Source organism: Equus quagga, chromosome 7 (genome assembly GCF_021613505.1).
Source record: "Equus quagga isolate Etosha38 chromosome 7, UCLA_HA_Equagga_1.0, whole genome shotgun sequence".
Lineage (NCBI taxonomy): Eukaryota > Metazoa > Chordata > Mammalia > Perissodactyla > Equidae > Equus > Equus quagga.
The window spans coordinates 92,218,402-92,237,526 of record NC_060273.1 but is presented as its reverse complement, the minus strand read 5'-3'; the positions used below and the strand labels follow the sequence as shown (position 1 = coordinate 92,237,526).

The following is a 19,125-nucleotide window of genomic DNA, read 5'->3' as shown; positions in this document are numbered from 1 at the left end:
ATAGTAAATTTCAATAGTTATTATTTTATGTAAAGTTTAAGTAAAACAGCACAGAGTAAATAATAGTTATCTGTTATTTCATACAAAGCATAGTGTTATATATAAAGTAAGTTATTACTTTAATCCTATACTTTAAAATGTATTTGTTTAATTGAGAAGATTTTAATCATGTAAACTTATATATATTGGGAGGGAGCATGTATACACTTACAGTTGTTAAGAGCACAAATTCTGGAGTAAGCTCCAACCACTAACCCTGGTTCCATCAATGGCTTGCTGTGAAACCTTGGACAAATTACTTAATAACTCTGTACCTCCATTTCTTTTAGGGTTGTTGGAAGGATTAAAAGAGATAATACATGTCCAATTCTACAACTGCCTAGTACATAGTCGGCTGTTGTTATGTGAATGGGAAAATCAGGAAAAAATATACTACCCTTAACAGTGATTATTTCTGAGTTTTATTAGAAGAGACTTTCATTTTCTTTTAACTTCTTCCATAATCAGAAAACAATAAAAAATTTAAGAAAAAAAGAATTAAATTATATATTTCATAATACATTTATTCTAAGTAATTCCCACTAAGAGAAAGAGATTCTTTTAAAAATTCTTTATTATCCTTGGCTTTAAAAACTATGTGTTTTTTTACCCTTAACTTCCAATATTTAAGAAAAGGAAGCAAGATTATCACCATTCAGTCTTTGTACTCCAAACTCATTCCTCCATTCTATTATAAGTTTATAGCATCATATTCTAAGTCACTGATTTGCATCTGAAAACGTATGTGTTAGTTTATTTATTGCTAGATGCTTTCTGACATTGCCTTTAACTAGCTTGAAACGAAAAAACTAAATGGCTAATTTTTAAAATCCTTGGCTTGTCTGTAAAGAATGAAAAAAGCAAACAAGAAATATTAAGTAATATCAAGAGATGAATAAACTATTGCGCCTAATTTTGTGTATTTTTTTAAATTATTACAAAATACACATAACAGAAAAATTATCATTTTAATCATTAAAAAGTCTACAATTCAGTAACATTAAGTACATTCACAATGTTGTGCAACCTTCACCACTATCTAGTTCCAGAACTTTTTCATCACCCCAAACACCAGCACCATAACTGTGAAGCAGTCACTCTCCATTCCTTGCTTTCTCCAGCCCCTGGACACCATAAATCTGCTTTTTGTCTCTACAAATTTGTCTACTCTGGATATTTTCTATAAATGGAATCACACAATATGTGGCCTTTTGTGTCTGGCTTCTTTCACTCAGCATATTTTCAACATTCATCCCCGTTGTAGCCTTATCAGTACTTCATTGCTTTCACAGTTAAATAATATTCCATTGCATCTATATAAATTTTGTTTATCCATTCATCCATCAATGGACATTTGGGGGTTGTTTCTACCTTTTGTATATTGTGAACAGTGCTGCTGTGAACATTTGCATACAAGTTTTTATGTGAACACTTGTTTTCAATTCTTTTGATATATACCTAGGAGTGAAATTGTTGGGTCCTATGGTAATTCTGTTTAATGTTTTGAGGAACTTATTTGACTTTATTTTTAATGGAGATAGCAAATAGCTTGCCAGACATAAATCTGAGATAAGTCACACATAAATTAAACTGAGTGATTTGTCCCAGTAAGTCAGCTAGTATTACCAAGAACTGTATTAGTTTTAGTTGTGAATTCAATAAGTCAATATCCCACAACAAGCTTTTACCATACATACAAATATAGCTTTGCACATATAAACTACATGCTAGGCCCTTTCTTAGTATTATTTCATTCCCCATGCACATTTGCAAAACTGGTAGTATCACCACTACACAACTGAGAAAATTCCAGTCTCAGAAAGGTTTAGTAAGTTGCCTAAGCTAAAGGAGCCAGTAAGTAGTGAGAATGAGAATCCAGCTGAAATCCACCTTACTCCAAAACCCCATAAAAGGCAAGAGAGCATAATATGGAGACAACAGAATGTGGAAAGTGGCATATGGCCAGAAATACGTAGGCTATTTACTAGCTGTAAAACCTTCCTAAGACTCAGTTTCCTCATCTCAAAAATGCAAATAACAATCCCCTGAAGTTGTGTAAGATTAAATGCAACATATGCAAAGTAGTTAGTATAATGCCTGTTTCACAGAACGTAATACAGTAAGTGATTTATAAATATTAACAATTATGCCTCCTTACGGAGTTGAAAAATACTAAAAATAGAGTGGCAATTTAAAATGCTTTGCAGATATTTAATAACAGTAAAAATACAGTAGACTCATTATCTAATGTGTGTTCTGATGTGGTTAATGAAAAGACAGTGGACATCTGCCTTTCCCCCCAACTAGAGTGGTGTATTAAGTAAAGCAATCCACTAGCAGAGCTTTATGGACAGAAGTAAGGAAATTGATGGAAAAAGACAAAAGCACATATATAAAGTGTCAACGAGGAAATGACAGTACCAAATTAAGAGAGAAAGAGTAAACCTCAAAGAATACATACATAAAAAGTGATTTTTATAGTGGGCATGAATTTAGTGTAACAAAGTGAAACATATTTCCTGAGAAAAATCTTTACTTAAGTCTTAGCAGTCAAACAAATATGTGGGCACTAACTCATATTTCACTTGTGAATGTAGACTATGTGGGAATTTTGTACCCCTAAGAAAGTGGATAGTCTGATAAAAATTTTAGAGTCACAAGTCATATTCCCTATTTTTGAAAATATTAATTAATTTTAGTTGCTATAGACCAACATAATATCGAGAAAACTGGACTTGATCCTGAAAAGGACAATGAAATAACAGCTAATTTTGTGTTGAGCCATTCTTGGGAAAAGGCAATCTGCCATGGGCCCTGAGCATCCCTCACATTCTTGCTGAGTGTGCCAAGACTGTGAGGCCCTAACCACTCTCACCCAGGCCATTTCCAGGCTTGTTAATGCACCTGGTAAGCCTAAGAGATAAGGTAACATGTCTTTCCAGACAAAGATCAAGACTTATTACAATATAAGTGGTGTATTCCCCAAGTTGTGTGTTCCTCAGCTTGACACAAACCCAACATGTGTCGGGCAACCACCCGGGCCCCTCTGTGTCACCCCCATGGGACTTGGGATAAGGGAAACTGAAGGAAATATACTGATATTCATGTTTCTTGCTGTGCTGAGAGTTACACAGTCCTTTGTCCCTGACCCAAGAATCTTCCGTCTTCTGGCTGCATGCAAGAAACAGTAACAGGCTAAGCTGTCAGTTTGTAAATAAGGTAAAATCTAATCCTAGATCTGACAGCTATTAAGGTATGACTGAAACAAAGTGTTCCCAACACTGCATATTTCTCCTAAAAGTAAATTACTCAATGCTTTGAAAAAAATCCCTTCATATCAGTCCTTACAAAGCCACCTAGTACAATTAATGATGGTCTTTCTTCTAAATCCTGAGAGATTTACTCTCTTACTACCAAGATCATTCCAATTTATTATTTTCCTAAAGCAAAACTGCTTTCTGACATGAAAGAAAACATTCTTCTAAATTATTTTTAAAAAGTAAAAAAAGTCCACTTGCAAATCTTATTTTAATACCTAAAAGGCAGACTTAAAAAATAAAATGTTTGCAGGTTCTTCATGAATCACTAACCTGAGGGAAAGTCTCACCTGCTCCAGCTGGGTGGCGAATGCTATGGTCACTGACATAATGAAGTAGTCAGTACAATACTCTGCTGGTCCGATCTGATGGTAGCCTTCCTCCTCATTCAGCACTGCCACAACGTCCTTGGGATCAAGTCCAGAGAGGCTGGCAGGTACTTTACAGAGAAAAATACAATTAAACTACATTGCAGTTTGCCATAAACCGTTATAAGATTTTGAAAGCTGGTTATACTTTTTAATTTGCTTGGCAGTTTTCATGGATACAGTTAATATCTCACACATTCTCCAAAGAAACTTTATATAATCACCATTTTCTTTCTGCACATAAAAGCCATGTTTTGAAATAAGATAACATTTTTACAACTTCAATTTAATAAACCACATAGAGAAGGCATCAGGTTTCCTGAAAGAAGTGAATCTAAACTAGAAACTGAAAAACAAGCAAAATTCAGCTAAAAAGAGAAAAAGACTGAGTGAAAAAGAGTGTTCTAGGCAGAAGGAAAAATATGTACAAAGACTCAGAAGAAAGAAAAAGCATGTGGTTAGGGAACTGAAATAGGTGTGGTGTGCTGGATCACAGAGCAAGGACTGATAGAACGAGGCGAGGCAGAGGGCATATCATAAAGGGCCTTCTTGAACACCATGTTGAAAATATTCGGATAGTTTTCTAACAATAAGAGAAAATCACGAAATAATTTGGGAAGGGAACTGATATAATCAAATAGGTTTTGGAATGAAGAAACTGTAGAGAGACAAGGGTTTTTCAAATTAAGGAAAAAATCAAAACTACACACAACTAAAATAATAGACCACATTCAGTATTAGGGAGAACGCAGGAAAGTGGGCACTCTCCATGTTGGTAGGTATAGACTTTCTGGAGGGTAATAAATCAGGGCTTATCAAAATTTTATATATGCATATTCTATAAACAAGCAATCCTTCCTGCAGTTAATCCTGAAGAAATATGTTTACTGCAGCACTGACTAAAATATTATAATAGTTATAAGTACAGACACTAGAGTCACACTGACCAAGGTTCCAATCCCCGTTCTGCCTTTTACTAGTTGTATGACCAAACTATATGGTCTCCTTTAGTCTCCATTTTTTCTTCTGCAAAGCTTTTATAGTGTTAATGAGAAGATCAAATTAAATAATGAAAGTAAAGCACTTAGCACAGTATCTGACAAATACTTTAATAAGGCAGCCATTAAATAGTAAGGTCAATAGAGCTTAGAAGTCAAAATAATAACTATGACAGCTGTCTCACTGTCAGGTAGCCACAAGTATGGAAAGGAGGAACACTAGGATAAATCTTGTGGTGTAGGATTGGAAGGATTGAAGGTGTCAATGTGAAGGCATGCTGTTCAATGTATGTAGTGACAAACAGAAATATAAAGGTGTATAGGTATATATACCTGTGTGTGTGTGTATATATCCATGTAAATGTACACATATCTGTGTGTATGTATACATACATGCACAAATTCCCTAACTTTTTCCACTGAAAGGGCCTGGAAGCAGGAACAGCAATGGACATACCTAGCACTTGGATCTTGACTTCTAAACATCATTTTTCACTAAAAGGAAGCAGGGCTCCTTAAAGAAATGGCTGAATCCAGGGCCGAGACAGGGAAAGTATAAGATGAGCCTGAACCATCTTTTTGTAGAAGGAAACAAGAAAAAGCTCAAAGAATTATAGAGACAGTCAAAAGGAAACAAAAGAAGCTTGAAGAGGCTCCCAATGCCCAACTCTGAGACAAATAATGATAGCTCAAGGTTGTAACCCACTAAATAAAAAGAGAAAACTATAGGTCCATACCTATATAATATAAATAAATGAATAAATTGAAGGTTTAACGAGGAATCAATGTTTTCACATTTTTCTAATTCTGCCTCACAATAAATTTATTAATTATAAAGGAAAACAAGAGTAAGTTTATAGCTGAGAACACACACACACACCACCTTAATCAAGTAATCAAAGTGAACATCATCAGTAATGAGAAAAATCAAAATTGTACACCACCTGGTAAGATGCAATGAGAAGAACAGAGCATCACTTGTGTGACATTCCTGCCAAAGACGTATAACCTAATCAAATATAATATAATCAATCTAATATCAGACCAATCCAAACAGTTCAGGGGCACAAGCTCACTGAAAGACTGAGACCTAATCATAGGACTAAAAAACGCTTCCCCTCCGCCCACACCTTACCACTATATTACTAAAGGCCTATTTTCCTTTTATCCAGTATATCATGTCTACCTTTCAACAAAAAATTACAAGGCACACTAAAAGGCAAAAAAGAAATCAATAATCTAAGCTTCCATTTCAGGAAAATAGAAAAATAGGGGCAAATTAAATTCAAAGCAAGCAGAGAAGAGAAATAAAAACTACAGCAGAGATCAGTGAAACTGAAAACAGAAAATCAATGGAGAAAATCAAAGAAATCAAGAGCTGGCTCTCTGGAAAGAGGAATAAAATCAACAAGCATCCAGCCAGCCTAACTAAGAGAAAAAGAGAGAGGACACAAATTACTACTATCAGAAATGAAAGAGGGAACATTGCTCCAGATCCCATGGACATTAAAAGGAAAATAAAGGAATATTATGAACAATTGTATGCCCACAAATTTGATAACCTAGATGAAACGGACCAATTCCTTTGAAAGACACATAAAACTCATACAAGAAGAAACCATCTGAATAGGCCTGTATCATTTAATGAAATTGAATCAATAATAACTTTACAAAACAGAAAATACTCGACCCAGTTGGGTTAACTGGTAAATTCTACCAAACACTCAAGGAAGAAATTATACCAATTCTCTACAATCTTCTTCAGAATAGAAGCAGAGGTAATAACGTCCTAACTCGTTCTATGAGGCCAGCATTACCCTAATATGAAAACCAGACAAAAACACTACAAGAGAGGAAAACAACAGATCAGTATCTCTCATGAACATAGACACAAAAATCCTCAACAAAACACTAGCCAATCAAATCCAATAATGTATAAAAAGAACCATACAGCATGATGAAATGAGATTTATCCCAGGTGAGCAAGGCTGGTTAAACATTCGAAAATCCATTAATGTAATCCACCACATCAACAGGCTAAAGAAGAAAAATCACATGATCATATCAATAGATGCCGAAAAAACATTGACAAAATCCAACCCCCATTCACGATCGAAAACTCAGCAAACAAGAAATAGAGCAACTCCCTCAACTTGATAAAAAACATCTACAAAAAACTTACAGCTAACATCACACTTAATGGTGAGCAGCTTTCTCACTAAGATCAGGAACAAGGCAAGGATGTCTCCTTTCACCAGTGCTTTTCAATATCATACTAGAAGTCCTAGCTACACAGTAACACAAAGTAAAGGAAAGAAAGGCATGCAGTTTGGGAAGGAAGATGTAAAATTGTCTGTTTGCAGATGACATAACTATGGTAGACTATCCATCTATGGAAAAATTCAACCAAAAAACTCCTGAAACTAATAATGTGATTATTGCAAGGTAGCAGGATACAAGGTTAATATACAATAGCCAATCACTTTCCTAAATACCAGTAATGAACAAGTAGAATTTGAAATTTAAAAAAAAAATACCATTTACATCAGTACCCAAAACAGTTAAATTCTTAGGAATAAATCTAACAAAATATGTATAAGATCTATTTGAGGAAAACCACAAAACTCTGATGAACAAAATCAAAGAAGAACTAAATAAATGGAGAGATATTCCCTGCTCATGGCTTAGACAACTCAGTATGTCAAGATGTCAGTTCTTCCTAACTTGATCTATAGATTCAATGCAATCAAAAGCCCAGCAAGCTAGTCTGTGGATACCAACAGAATGATTCTAAAGATTACACAGAGAAGCAAAAGACCCAGGATAGCCAACTCTACATTGAAGAAGAAGAACAAGGTTGGAGGACTGTTACTATTCAACTTCAAGATTTACTATAAAGATACAGTAATCAAGACAGTGTAGTACTGGTGAAAAAAGAGACACATAGATCAATGGAACAGAATAGAGAGCCCAGAAATAGACCCACATATATACAGTCAACCATTCTTTGACAAAGGAGAAAAGACAATACAATGGAGCAAAGGTAGTCTTCTCAACAAATGGTGGTGGAACAAATGGACATCCACATGTTAAAAAAAAAAAATGAATCTAGAGGCTGGCCCAGTGGCATAGTGGTTAAGTTCGCATGCTCTGCTTCAGTGGCCTGAGGTCTGCGGGTTTGGTTCCTGGGCGCAGACCTACACACTGCTCATCAAGCCGTGCTGTGGAGGCCTCCCACATACAAAATAGAGGAAGACTGGCACAGATGTTAGCTCAGTGACAATCTCTCTCAAGCAAAAAGAGGAAGATTGGCGACAGATCTTAGCCCAGGGCCAATCTTCCTCACCAAAAAAAAAAAAACCAAGAATATAGACACAGACCTTACAGCCTTCACAAAAAGTAACTCAAAATGGATCATAGACCTAAGTGGAAAACACAAACCTATAAAACTGCTAGAAGATAACACAGGAGAAACCCAGATGACCCTGGGTATGGTGACGACTTGTTAGATACAATACCAAAGGCATGATCCATAAAAGAATTGATGAGCTGGACTTCATTAAAATTTTAAAAAGTTCCTCTCTACTAAAGACAACATCAAGAGAATGAGAAGACAAGTCACAAACTGAGAAAAAATATTTGTAAAAGGCACATCTGATAAAGGACTGTTATCCAAAATATATGAACAAGTCTTTTAAAATGGAACAATAACAAGACAATTGACCAATTAAAAAATGGGCAAAAGATCTGAACAGACAGCTCACCAGAGAAGATATACAGGTAGTAAGTAAACATATATGAAAAGATGTTAACATCATATATCATTAGGGAATTGCAAATTAAAACAACGAGATACCACTATACATCTCTCAGAATGGCCAAAATCCCAAACACTGACAACATCAAATGCCAGCAAGGAAGTAAAGCCACAGGAACTCTCATTTATTGCTGGTGGGAATGCAAAACGGTACACCCACTTTGGAAGTCAGTTTGGCAGTTTCTAATAAAACTAAACACATTCTTACTATATGATCCAGTAATCATGCTCCTTGGTATTTACCCAAACACACCGAAAATATGTCCACACAAAAAAATGCACAGGGATGTTTATAACAGCTTTATTCCTAATTGCCAAAACTTGGCATGTCCTTGGTGAATAGATAAATAAACTGTGGTACATCCAGACAATGGAATATTATTCACTGCTAAAAAGAAATGAGCTATGTAGCCATGAAAAGACATGGAAGAACCTTAAGTGGATATTACTAAGTGAAAGAAGCCAATCTGAAAAAGCTATATACTGTGTGATTCCAACAACGTGACATCCTGGAAAAGACAAAACCATGGAGACAGTAAAAAGATCAGTGGTTGCCAATGGTTAGGGGGAGGGAGGGATGAACAAACAGAGCGCAGAGGACTTTTATAGCAGTGAAATTATTCTGTAGATATACAATCATGGATATATGTCATTACAAATTAGTTAAAACCTACAGAATGTACAACACCAAGAATGAACCCTAATATAAACTACGGACTTTGGGTGCTAATGATGTGTCAATGTAGGTTCATCAATTTTAACAAACGTTCCACTCTGGTGAGGGATGTTGACAGTGGGAGAGGTTGTGTGTGTGGTGGAAAAGCGTATGTGGGAACACTGCACTTTGCACTCAATTTTGCTGTGAACCTAAAACTGTTCAAAAAAATAAAGTTTATTAATTAAAAAAAAAAGAAAAATATGAAGGTTTTGTTAAACTACAGTTAAGAGAGAACATCATAATCATTTTTGGTTTTCCTGCACTCACCCTAGAAGAAAATTTTCCTAAGCAGCAAATTTGAAAAACAATACAAATTTCTACTTTGTTCTGTTATATATCAAATAAAGAAAATAAAATCTTTCCCTATTTCTTAGTTTTGTAAACAAGAGCTAAGAGCAACAAATGTTGCGTGTGCAACAATGTCATATTTGCCAGATGCACTGGAGTAAGATCAGTTTATACCCCGGCATATACCTCCTTATAAACCCACCAGCTTCCTAAAGCTCTAGTCCAGATATGGCTTCTCAGAGAATATTCTCAGAGATGACACACAAACCTTTTCCATCTCGAGGAGGGGCTCCCTTTGCTTTAAAACTATCCACTGGTGCTTTTGTATCTGTTTCCAAAGCAATGCTTATCTGTATCTCAGACTTGAACTTGGAGTATTTATTACTCAGCAACTGGTACCATTTTGGTGCCTAGAGAATAACAGCAAAACAAAAAAAACAAAACACCTTAACAGTTAATAAGAAATACACAGTGGGGAATGTTCTATAAGGTTCTAAATATATTTCCTGTAGTTTCTGAGTACTTTCTTCTCTTTTAAAATATTTTTTTTCACGTTTCCCTCAAAAGAAATTAATCCTGCTTAAGAAGCTAAGTGAATTTCCTCTTGAGAAAATTCAGCAGAAGTTCAGACTGTCTTCCTTGCTTCTATTGCTATGTTTCAACAGGTACTATATTAAAGAGAAGAAAACACAATATATTTCTCTCCATCTTTATTCTTATGTCCCTAATCTCACTTCATCCCTTAAGCAATAAAAGACTAACAATTTTCCACTGCCTTAACCCCTAATTTTTCACTTTTTCTGTTATACCTTTTCTGCCTGCCACATTTGTTTTGTTCTGTTTATGTGAAATAAGGAAAAGAAAAGTTTAGTGTTAATAAAAATATTAAAGTAAAGGCCTAATGGTAGAGTTTTGGGTTATGAACCAAGATTTGACTGATATTGAAATATAAAGGCTTTCTCACAGAATGAAGTATCCTAAATTACCTGAATATCCCCCCCAAAGTAACCTCAGAAATTCTAGTACCCAAAGCAGTTTGCAAAATCTCCTGGCCCAGGACCACATGTATCATTACTGCAGAGGCACCATTTCAACACCTGGAAACAGCCTTCTTACTCTGACCACTGCTATACAAAGGCAGGGAACTGGTACCTATACTGACCCAAACCAAAAACCTGCTGTTTTATATTCAAGTTATGTTTGATAAGTAAAATAGGCTTAACTAGGCCATAGGTTTAAAAGAAAAATCCAAACCAAGTTTTTTTAAAAGGCAAAAATTCATAATATAGTTTGTTGCTGCATTTCTTATGAGAAATATCTTCTAATTTTAAGTATAAGCCTGAAAAAAAGATTTTTAGCTACCTGCACAATTTATGATATATTTTTCATATGTAACAGATGATATATTTTTCTGAATATATATTTTTCTGTTATGTAACTCAGAAAAATAAAGCTAGGTTTTTCTCTAATGTTTATTTACAGAAAATCAATTTATTGCCAACTTCAAATATTCTACTGGCCAACTTCAAATATTTCTGATGGCAAACAGAAGGGAATAAGCAAGACAACATTTAGTTTTCTTAAAACTAATGTAATTTGGAAAGATTTCTCCTTAACTTTGCTCACAAATATGATGACGAACTGTCCTGAAGGACGAGACAAGGGAAAAGGAAGGCCGAGAGCCTTTAGAGGTGTGATCTCCTCTCAGTTATCCCCCTCCTAAGAGGATCTGCCTTCTCTGTGACTCCAGAAGTGTCTTACAGACTCATGCAAGTTGCAGCAGAGAGGCCGCTAAGAGAAACGTCAGGGGCAGTCATGGCTCTTGGTTGAGGGTCTAAGACCAAAGAAGAAAAGGTTTTTCAGGACGTAGGGGCAGAGAGGTGATGAGTACCCAAGGACAGAGGAGAAACGAGTCCTCTTGCAAAGCAACTAAAATTTCAGTTTCTTTTGAATGACTCCAAATTTGGGCCAGGCTGACTGGCTCATTTGCAAATATCACTGCTATCAGCAGCAAAAACATTAGTAACAGATACATTCTCTTCATAGAATTCTAATTTAAGATTCAAATCAAGAATAGAGAACTTTAATACAAGAATGTTTTTACTTTATTTTCTTAAGAAAGTTGAGACAAAGCAAAGTCATTAAGAAAAACTGAAAGTAAACATTTCTAAAGTCAATAATATACAAAAAATCAGAAGATACTTAAAAAGACATAAGAAGAAACATTTTCAATAACAAAAGGCACTAACACAGGAATCAAAACCTTGAATTCTTTTTTTTTTCCTTTGTTTGTATGGGGTACTGTTCACATAAGTGTGTTTCAATAAGTTCACTTACTCTGACTAGTACACAAGGAATGCAAAGAGCGGGTAGTAGGGAAATCAATTAGAATGTCTTCTGATAGCCACGGTAAAAAATGATGGCAGCTTAGGCTGGGATGGCAGCAGCAAAAGTGCAGAACAGTAGATGGTTCAGGAGGGGAAATTCAACTGGAAAGAGTGGTTATAGAGGCTTGAAAAGAGAGGTGTCGAGGCAGACTTCTGTATTTCTAGTTTACATAACTGGAAGAAGAGTGGTGACCATTCACTGAAGCAAGGAACGCCTGAAGAGGATTACCTATGAAAGCAGTTGCACATGTTAAGCTTGCAGTAACAGCAACCTGAACATGGATTTGAGCTCAGAGAGAAGTTTCCTTGAGAAAGATAGTTCTAGGTCAAAGGAATGACCAAAAAGGCAGGACTTTCTAAATCAAATTCATAAACTAAAACATAAGAACTGTCATATTGGCTCAAACCCATGATCTGTCAGGTCCAGTATCCGATGTCCTTTCCATCAATCTGATACCTTTTGAAAACAATCAACTGTCTAACATAATCAGTAACAAAACATCAAAAGGGCAGTACCTGCTTTGTTTCTTGAGCAGTTCTTAAGTCTAGAACAATGTAACCTATAGTTTCCTTAGCTGAAGATAAAGGATCCAAGGCAAAACACTGGAGTTTGATAGGAGTACGCTGTAGCCTGTAACATAACAATTTATGTGATAAATAAAATAGCTTTTGCTTACTATTGAACTGACTTTCTATTAGCCTTGAAAAAGCTGCCTACTACTACCAACACAATGATAATTTTGTAGGATAACCTATACTAGTCTATTTTTCCTGAAAAACTCTTCAACTGGCATCAACTATTAATTACATCTACTTATCTACATACCAACTAAGTAAAACAAGTCAAAAATCTTAGTCTCTCTCATCTAAGAAGCTATAATCTAGGTGAATGTTTCTCAAGCTTCTGTAATGTACAGAACTCTTTTAAAGTCAAAAATTACCACGAATATTCAAGGTTGACTTTAAATTGTTTTTCTAATACTGTGTCACACTCATAAAACTACAAATACACATATATGCTCACACCTTTGTTACTAAAAAAATGAAATAAACTTAGGAATTAAATACCATAAACTATTAAAATTAAATTAACAATAATTTAATGTAATACATGACAATATTCTGTAAGCATGACCTTGACTGCATTATCATGGGTTCTCTTGAGTCTGGAACCACTAGACTGGCTCATAACAGTAAGTTGATTCAATTTTGCCACCACTTCTATCTAATGGAATGACTATGAAACCTGCCCTGGCACAGAATCATCATTTATACATTCGATTTATCTGCATTATTTTCTTAGCCTACAACATTCAGAGTGGTACCACTTGGCACTAACACAACTGTAAACACAACCACCAATGCAGGCACTAATATCTCATATCAGCACCTATCTAAGCAGATATTCCAGAAGCCATTGAGAGGAAACAAAAATTTTGATGTTCTCTAAGAATTTAATACCCTCTCAAATAAATCCATGGACTGATCTAGCAATAGAAGAAAATAAATTTCTCTTTGCTCTGTTTAACTTTTTATTTTTATTTGATTTAGTACTAAAAAAGAGCAAGTATTGAAGTGACTATGTGTTTCCCAGAAGGAAATAGATTTTCAATCCTTTTTTTAAATAAAAGTATCAGTTTTCTTGCCTGCTTCTGATCATCAGAGTTCATGAAATAAATAAGAGGCTATAACTTTGTCTGTTTTATATACTAATAAAATGTTTAAATATCTAAAATCAAATGTAAAATTAATTAGAAAGAGTCTCTCATATAATTACTACGTATATCTCTACATATCCTTGGCAAGCCAGGTAAAATATACAATAAATGAATTAAAAGAAATTACAATGAATTGCAACACATGTTTAATATTAAGTAGGCATCATTATAGCATTTCTAGAATATCTATTCTCTCAGACATCAGCAAAAAACAAAGCTAGATGCAGTGGTTAAAAGCTTAGGCTCTGGAGCTGGACTGGCTGGGCCCTACCACTATCCAGCTGACTGACTTAGGGCACGTTACTTAACCTCATAGGCCTCAGTTTTCTCATTTGTAATGTGGGGAAATAATAATACCTCCTTCGTAATGTTGTTCTGATGTTTAAATGAATTATTGTTGCAAAGTACTTTGAAAATTTCCTGGCACATTAAAAAACCACTCAACAAATATTATTATTATAATCTAATGAGAGATACAAATGTATTTACTTATAATAGCCCAAAAAGAGCAGAACATATTGAAAATAACAATCACCTATGCTGATGAAGTGCCTTCCTGTCAATTTCCCAGGCTAACTCAGTAGCAAATTCTGGCTGGTCAGTATGGTCCACAGGATCTGTAGCCAACTGTTCTCCATCAAACTTTGCTTCTACTACAAGCATATGCTTTGGACGTTTGGGGAAATGGCGACCTGGAAAAGGAAAAAAACAACTATACAGGTTAATCAGAAGTGTACAAATATCAAATATGATCATTTAGCATGTGATTTAAAAATTGATATTATGTTATGAGTGGTTGACTTATCATATATTCCATAAAGTACTTCACTAACACATACTCATATACACACTCATAAGAAACATGGATCAAATTTAAAGCTATAATTTATAATTAGTGCTTCTCAAACATGAATGTCTACATCAATCACCTGAGGACTCTTAAAATGTAGATTCTGCTTCAGCAGGTCTAAGGTGGGCCTGAGAGTCTGCATTTCTATCAAGATCAGGGGTAATGTCAATGCTGTTGTCCTTGGTTCACACTTCAAGCAGCAATGATCTCGATAACATTTAGAATTAAACAGTTAAAATGTGATTACACTAATTTTAGATATTATTATACCAGTACTTAATATAGAACAGTTAAGTCATTTGGAGAGTTGGGAAATAATCAAGCTAGCAAGAACAAATTTACCTGCATCTTCCTTTTCCTGTTAACACAGTTAAGAATACTTTGCAAATTACAGAAGAGAAATAGACTCATGTATTCATTCATCCTATTCATAAGGACATTGTTGCATATTATCAAGAAATATTAAAATATTCTATCTACACATCACTTTTCATTTGTACTGCCTGACTGTTCACTGTTTACTGAAGGCATATTCAGAGTCAAGTATTATGTCAGATTACAGGACACAAAAAGAAGAAAACAGAGTACTTGCCCTTGAGGCACTGGGGGTCTAGTGGAAAGAAACAAACTTAAAACACTGAAAACAGGAAGCTTAAGAACTAAGGAAGAAGCACTAAGAATCTGACAGTCAACCTGTTTACAGGTCTGGTGAGGGGGATCTCGCTCAGGGGAGTTTTAACCACTGTTAAGTAAACACATCCCTGCTGCTACTCACTCTGGTACAAGCTACTGGGTTAGGAAGGAAGCTGGTCAGAAAGGCCTTGATTGCAAACCTGTGAGTTTCAGCCTGAGGCTCTACTTGAAAGCCCCTATTTAGGAGTCTTACCAGGTATGGCACGGCTCTCCCAATTAGCACTCACAGACGCCTCTCTCTGGACCTCATTTTCAGCTGCTCTAAAAGATCACTAGGTTCCCCAAATGAATTTCATATATTTCAAAAAAACCTATATTTTCAGTCAGATGATCATAACTATAACCTCCAATAAGCCTGAGAACAGAGGATGTGTAGTGGAACAAACAGGTGCCCGGCTCGTCCCTAAGACAATGAATATCCTGAGAACAGAACCCTGTCTTCTTCATCCTTCGAATCCAATACATAGCTGGAATTTTGCTCATGGTAAAAACCTAATCATTTTCTTTTGAATAAAGAGCATTTCCAGAAATGTAGTCAAGAAACTGCAAGCAGCTCAATACAGCTGAAGGATTGGGACCACATGAACCTATGGCAGGAGGGGAGACGAGGCTGGTAGGCAAGAGGTCTACCATAAAGGGCCATATATGCTATTCAAAGCACAGAGACATTATCCTTTAGGGCACCAAAGGATTTTAAGAAAATTAGATTTGCATTTCAGAAAGATTATCCCCAGACAATAATGTAAACAGTAGATGTTTTCTGGAAAAGAAGAAAACATTTATAAAACAGACTCCTGAAATGATTATTACAATAGATTAGGTGGATAATGAGGGCCCCAAAGCAGGGCACTCATAATGGAAACTCATTCATTTAAAAGTTTACATGAAGCACCTACTATTGTTTTAAACATAAAATCGACAACACTGGGTAACCATTTGGAAGCTGGGGATGGAGAGGGAACCCAGGAAGCAGATGAGGCCCAGGTTCTTGGCTTGAGGCACCAGCCTGGTTACAGCGGATGGAAATGCAAACACAAGAGGAGGGACAGTCTGGAGGGAGGACACACGCTAGTTTTAGATATGTTTGTGGCAACACCTAACTGACATCCCTGACTCCAGCTTCTCCTCCCTGCATGCTGCTCCTAAACTAAACTTGCAAAAGACACTCTCCTACTTCAGAACACTGTACGCTGCCCCCTTACTTTTTAGAACATTAAATCTAAACTCTTTGGCTTTCAAGAACCTCCGAGGCCTACGCGTTCTAGCTATACAAGCTTATTTCCTACTACAGTATTCCAAAATATTCACCTTCCTCGACCCTGGTCATCTTGCTGACCTCTTCCCTGTTCCACCCACCATGCTCACTCCCACACTGGCCTGTGTTGTCTAACTGCCTGGGATGACTTTCTTCTATCCTCACCTAACGAACGCTTACTTACCACTCAAGGCACTTCAGCCATCTCCCCACCCACCACCCCAATACCTAGGTTTACAGCCCGTATCACATCATTTTTTAATATCACATTACATCCCAACATATTGTGTCCTGCACATTATTTTGATCTTTCCAAGGAGACAGAACGCTACAAAGAGAAAGTGCCTGCCTCACAATTCTGTTTCGTCATAGCATGGGGTACAGCTCCAAGTCCAAAAGCTATTATTAACCAAACTATAAGAGGATTTCAGTCATAAGCCTTTAAACAATCAGTAACCTAACAGTTAAAACTGCCCCAACACTTTATGGCTTCTCGTCAGTCTTTTGTTCCAAAACTCAAAAACCAGGTTTACGTCCTCTTCCCTCCCACCCCCCAAACAGTGCCAAGCTCCACAAAATACCTCCCATGGGGGCTGGGGGGAAAGCCACTCATCCCTCTGGCCCACTCAGATGCCTCCTGCTTCATGTAAATCCCAATCTACCCTCACTTCACCTCTCCCCTCCTGTGCCCTCCACTTTCCTGCAGTCTGCTCTCCCACCGCACTGAACTGAAGCAATCGCAGAACACACCTTGCTTTTCCACACCTTAAGTGCTTTTTGTGCCTCCCTTTGCCTAGAATGCCTTCCTTCCTTTTTTGACCTGACAAATTCCTAATCATCTTTTAGGACCTAAATAAATGTCACCTCCTCTGGGAAACCTTCCCCAGCTCCCCCAGACAGAGGTGGACATTCCCTCTTCCACACCCTGATGAATTATGTGTTAGCTTTTAGAACCAGGGCTGTTTTATTCTTACATTCCCATCTCAGTGTCTGACACTCGATGAGTCTCCAACAAAGAGATGTCACTCATTCAACCAACCAAACTTCAAGGCATGTATAATAGACCCTCTTGACACCCAGTCTTCTAAATTCCCCCTCAGGACTTGTAAAGGGAAAGGCCTCCGCGCTACTTCTGAAATTGCAGGAAACACTTATTGGAGTCAAAGCGAAGTTCTTACAAATGGTATTACCCGGAGGCCACTGAACAGAACGTGCTTTCCAGGCACACTTCCAGCTCGTATATAAAAGTCATCGACGTGCTGCTTCTGATGGAAATCGTTTTTTCCTATATTCTCTGGGGCTACGGCTATCACGCTAAATACCACCTATCCCTAATAGCTCTCACACTCCCCCGAGAGATTTTTAAATCAATTGCCTAACAGATCTCACTACATTCAACTCTGAACAAGTCTTTGGGGACTGCAAAAGCAGGATGACAGGGTTCTTAAGGTTAACAAAGCCCCGGTCCGACACTCCTCTGTTAAAACTCCGGAAGCAGCAGCTGCAAAAGCAAGTCCCGGGCCGCTCACCTTCTAGGATGGACACGACAATGAGGAGCTGGTCGGACTTGGAGACCATGGTCGCGGCCGGCGGCCCGCAGGCGGGGTCTGCTGGGGGGAAGAGCGAACCGGGCGAGTTGCGGTAGCCCGCGGCTCCCGGGGGCTCCCACTGCCCGGCCCCGGCTCTGAGGCCCGGGCCCGCCGCCGCAGCCTGCAAGTCCCCGGCCCCGGGCCGCCAGCCCCCACCCTTAACCAGCCCCGACTCAAGGCAAAAGCCGCTCGGCCACTCGGCCCGGCCGGAGGTAGAGGCGAGCCCGCCGCCTCAGGACCTTTTGCCGCCTGTGGAGCCGCTTTTCAAACGCCCAGGCAGCCGCCGCGGCCGCCGCCGCGCCCCGCTTCTGCCTAGCAACCAGGCCCGCAGGCCCAGTGCCCCGGGGAGGCTGGAGGACAAAGGGTGATAGAGATCAGAGCAGTCGAGGATAGAACGCCGCTCAGCCCGCTTCGCCTGCTGCCCTTTTACGCTACGTTCCAGAGCCGTAGGGAGAAGACTAGTCCATTACCTCACAGCGCCCCCTGCTAGCCGGACTGGGGAAGGCGGGCGATTTGTTGGGGAGCAACTGCGCAAGCGCACTACTGCAGTAAACGCTTCCTGAAGTTCCCTTTTAAGGAGTGTGGGTGCTGTCTCTGCTTTGTGCCCCAGAGGCAACCTGGAAGTAGCCTGTCGCTAGAGATTTAAAAAAGAGAAAAACTAGCTCCGTTCTGGTCCCGGTGTCCACACTGCTTAAAAATTAAATCACATAAAAATAATGACTTAAGTCTGAACTCCCTAAATTGCCCTCACGCGGCACCTCAAGTTTCCACGCTTTGAAAACAAGTAGGGTCAATACGGTAATTACTGTAACTGTTGGCGGTGACGTAAGGTCTCTGAGAATTTCCTGCACTTTAGAAATTTCACTAAAGTAGAAACACTGTCAAGCGGACAGGGTAATTAAAGGTATAGGTTCTTCTACACCCTGATAACAAAGTAATTAGCACAATCAAGACCAAAAGTTTAACAGGGCATTTCAGTGCCGTCAACTGACATTTTTCCCTTTACACTCCTACCCCCCAAACTTCAGGCTTTATTTTAGGAAAGACAAAGAATCTTTTGGAGGCTATCTAGTTTGAAACTGGACCTT

The 19,125-nt window shown here is 37.7% G+C and overlaps 1 protein-coding gene across 3 annotated transcripts in view; it reads right to left on the bottom strand.

Annotated features, from left to right (window-relative positions):
- CEP120 (centrosomal protein 120) overlaps window positions 1-18,414 on the bottom strand; it is a 75,090-nt gene extending 56,676 nt beyond the window's left edge. Inside the window, exons 1-6 of one of the 3 annotated variants that reach the window (XM_046667962.1) lie at window positions 18,277-18,414; window positions 17,978-18,055; window positions 14,186-14,342; window positions 12,449-12,563; window positions 9,814-9,955; window positions 3,647-3,795 (exon numbers count right to left, since the gene is read on the bottom strand). In XM_046667962.1, coding sequence (XP_046523918.1) covers window positions 3,647-3,795; window positions 9,814-9,955; window positions 12,449-12,563; window positions 14,186-14,342; window positions 17,978-18,026 — 612 coding nt within the window. In that variant the 5' untranslated portion in view covers window positions 18,027-18,055; window positions 18,277-18,414. Of the gene's footprint in view, window positions 1-3,646; window positions 3,796-9,813; window positions 9,956-12,448; window positions 12,566-14,185; window positions 14,343-17,977 lie in introns of those variants that run through there. The other 2 variants (XM_046667961.1, XM_046667963.1) reach the window with 2 other exon arrangements.
- Window positions 18,415-19,125: the final 711 nt, after the last annotated feature.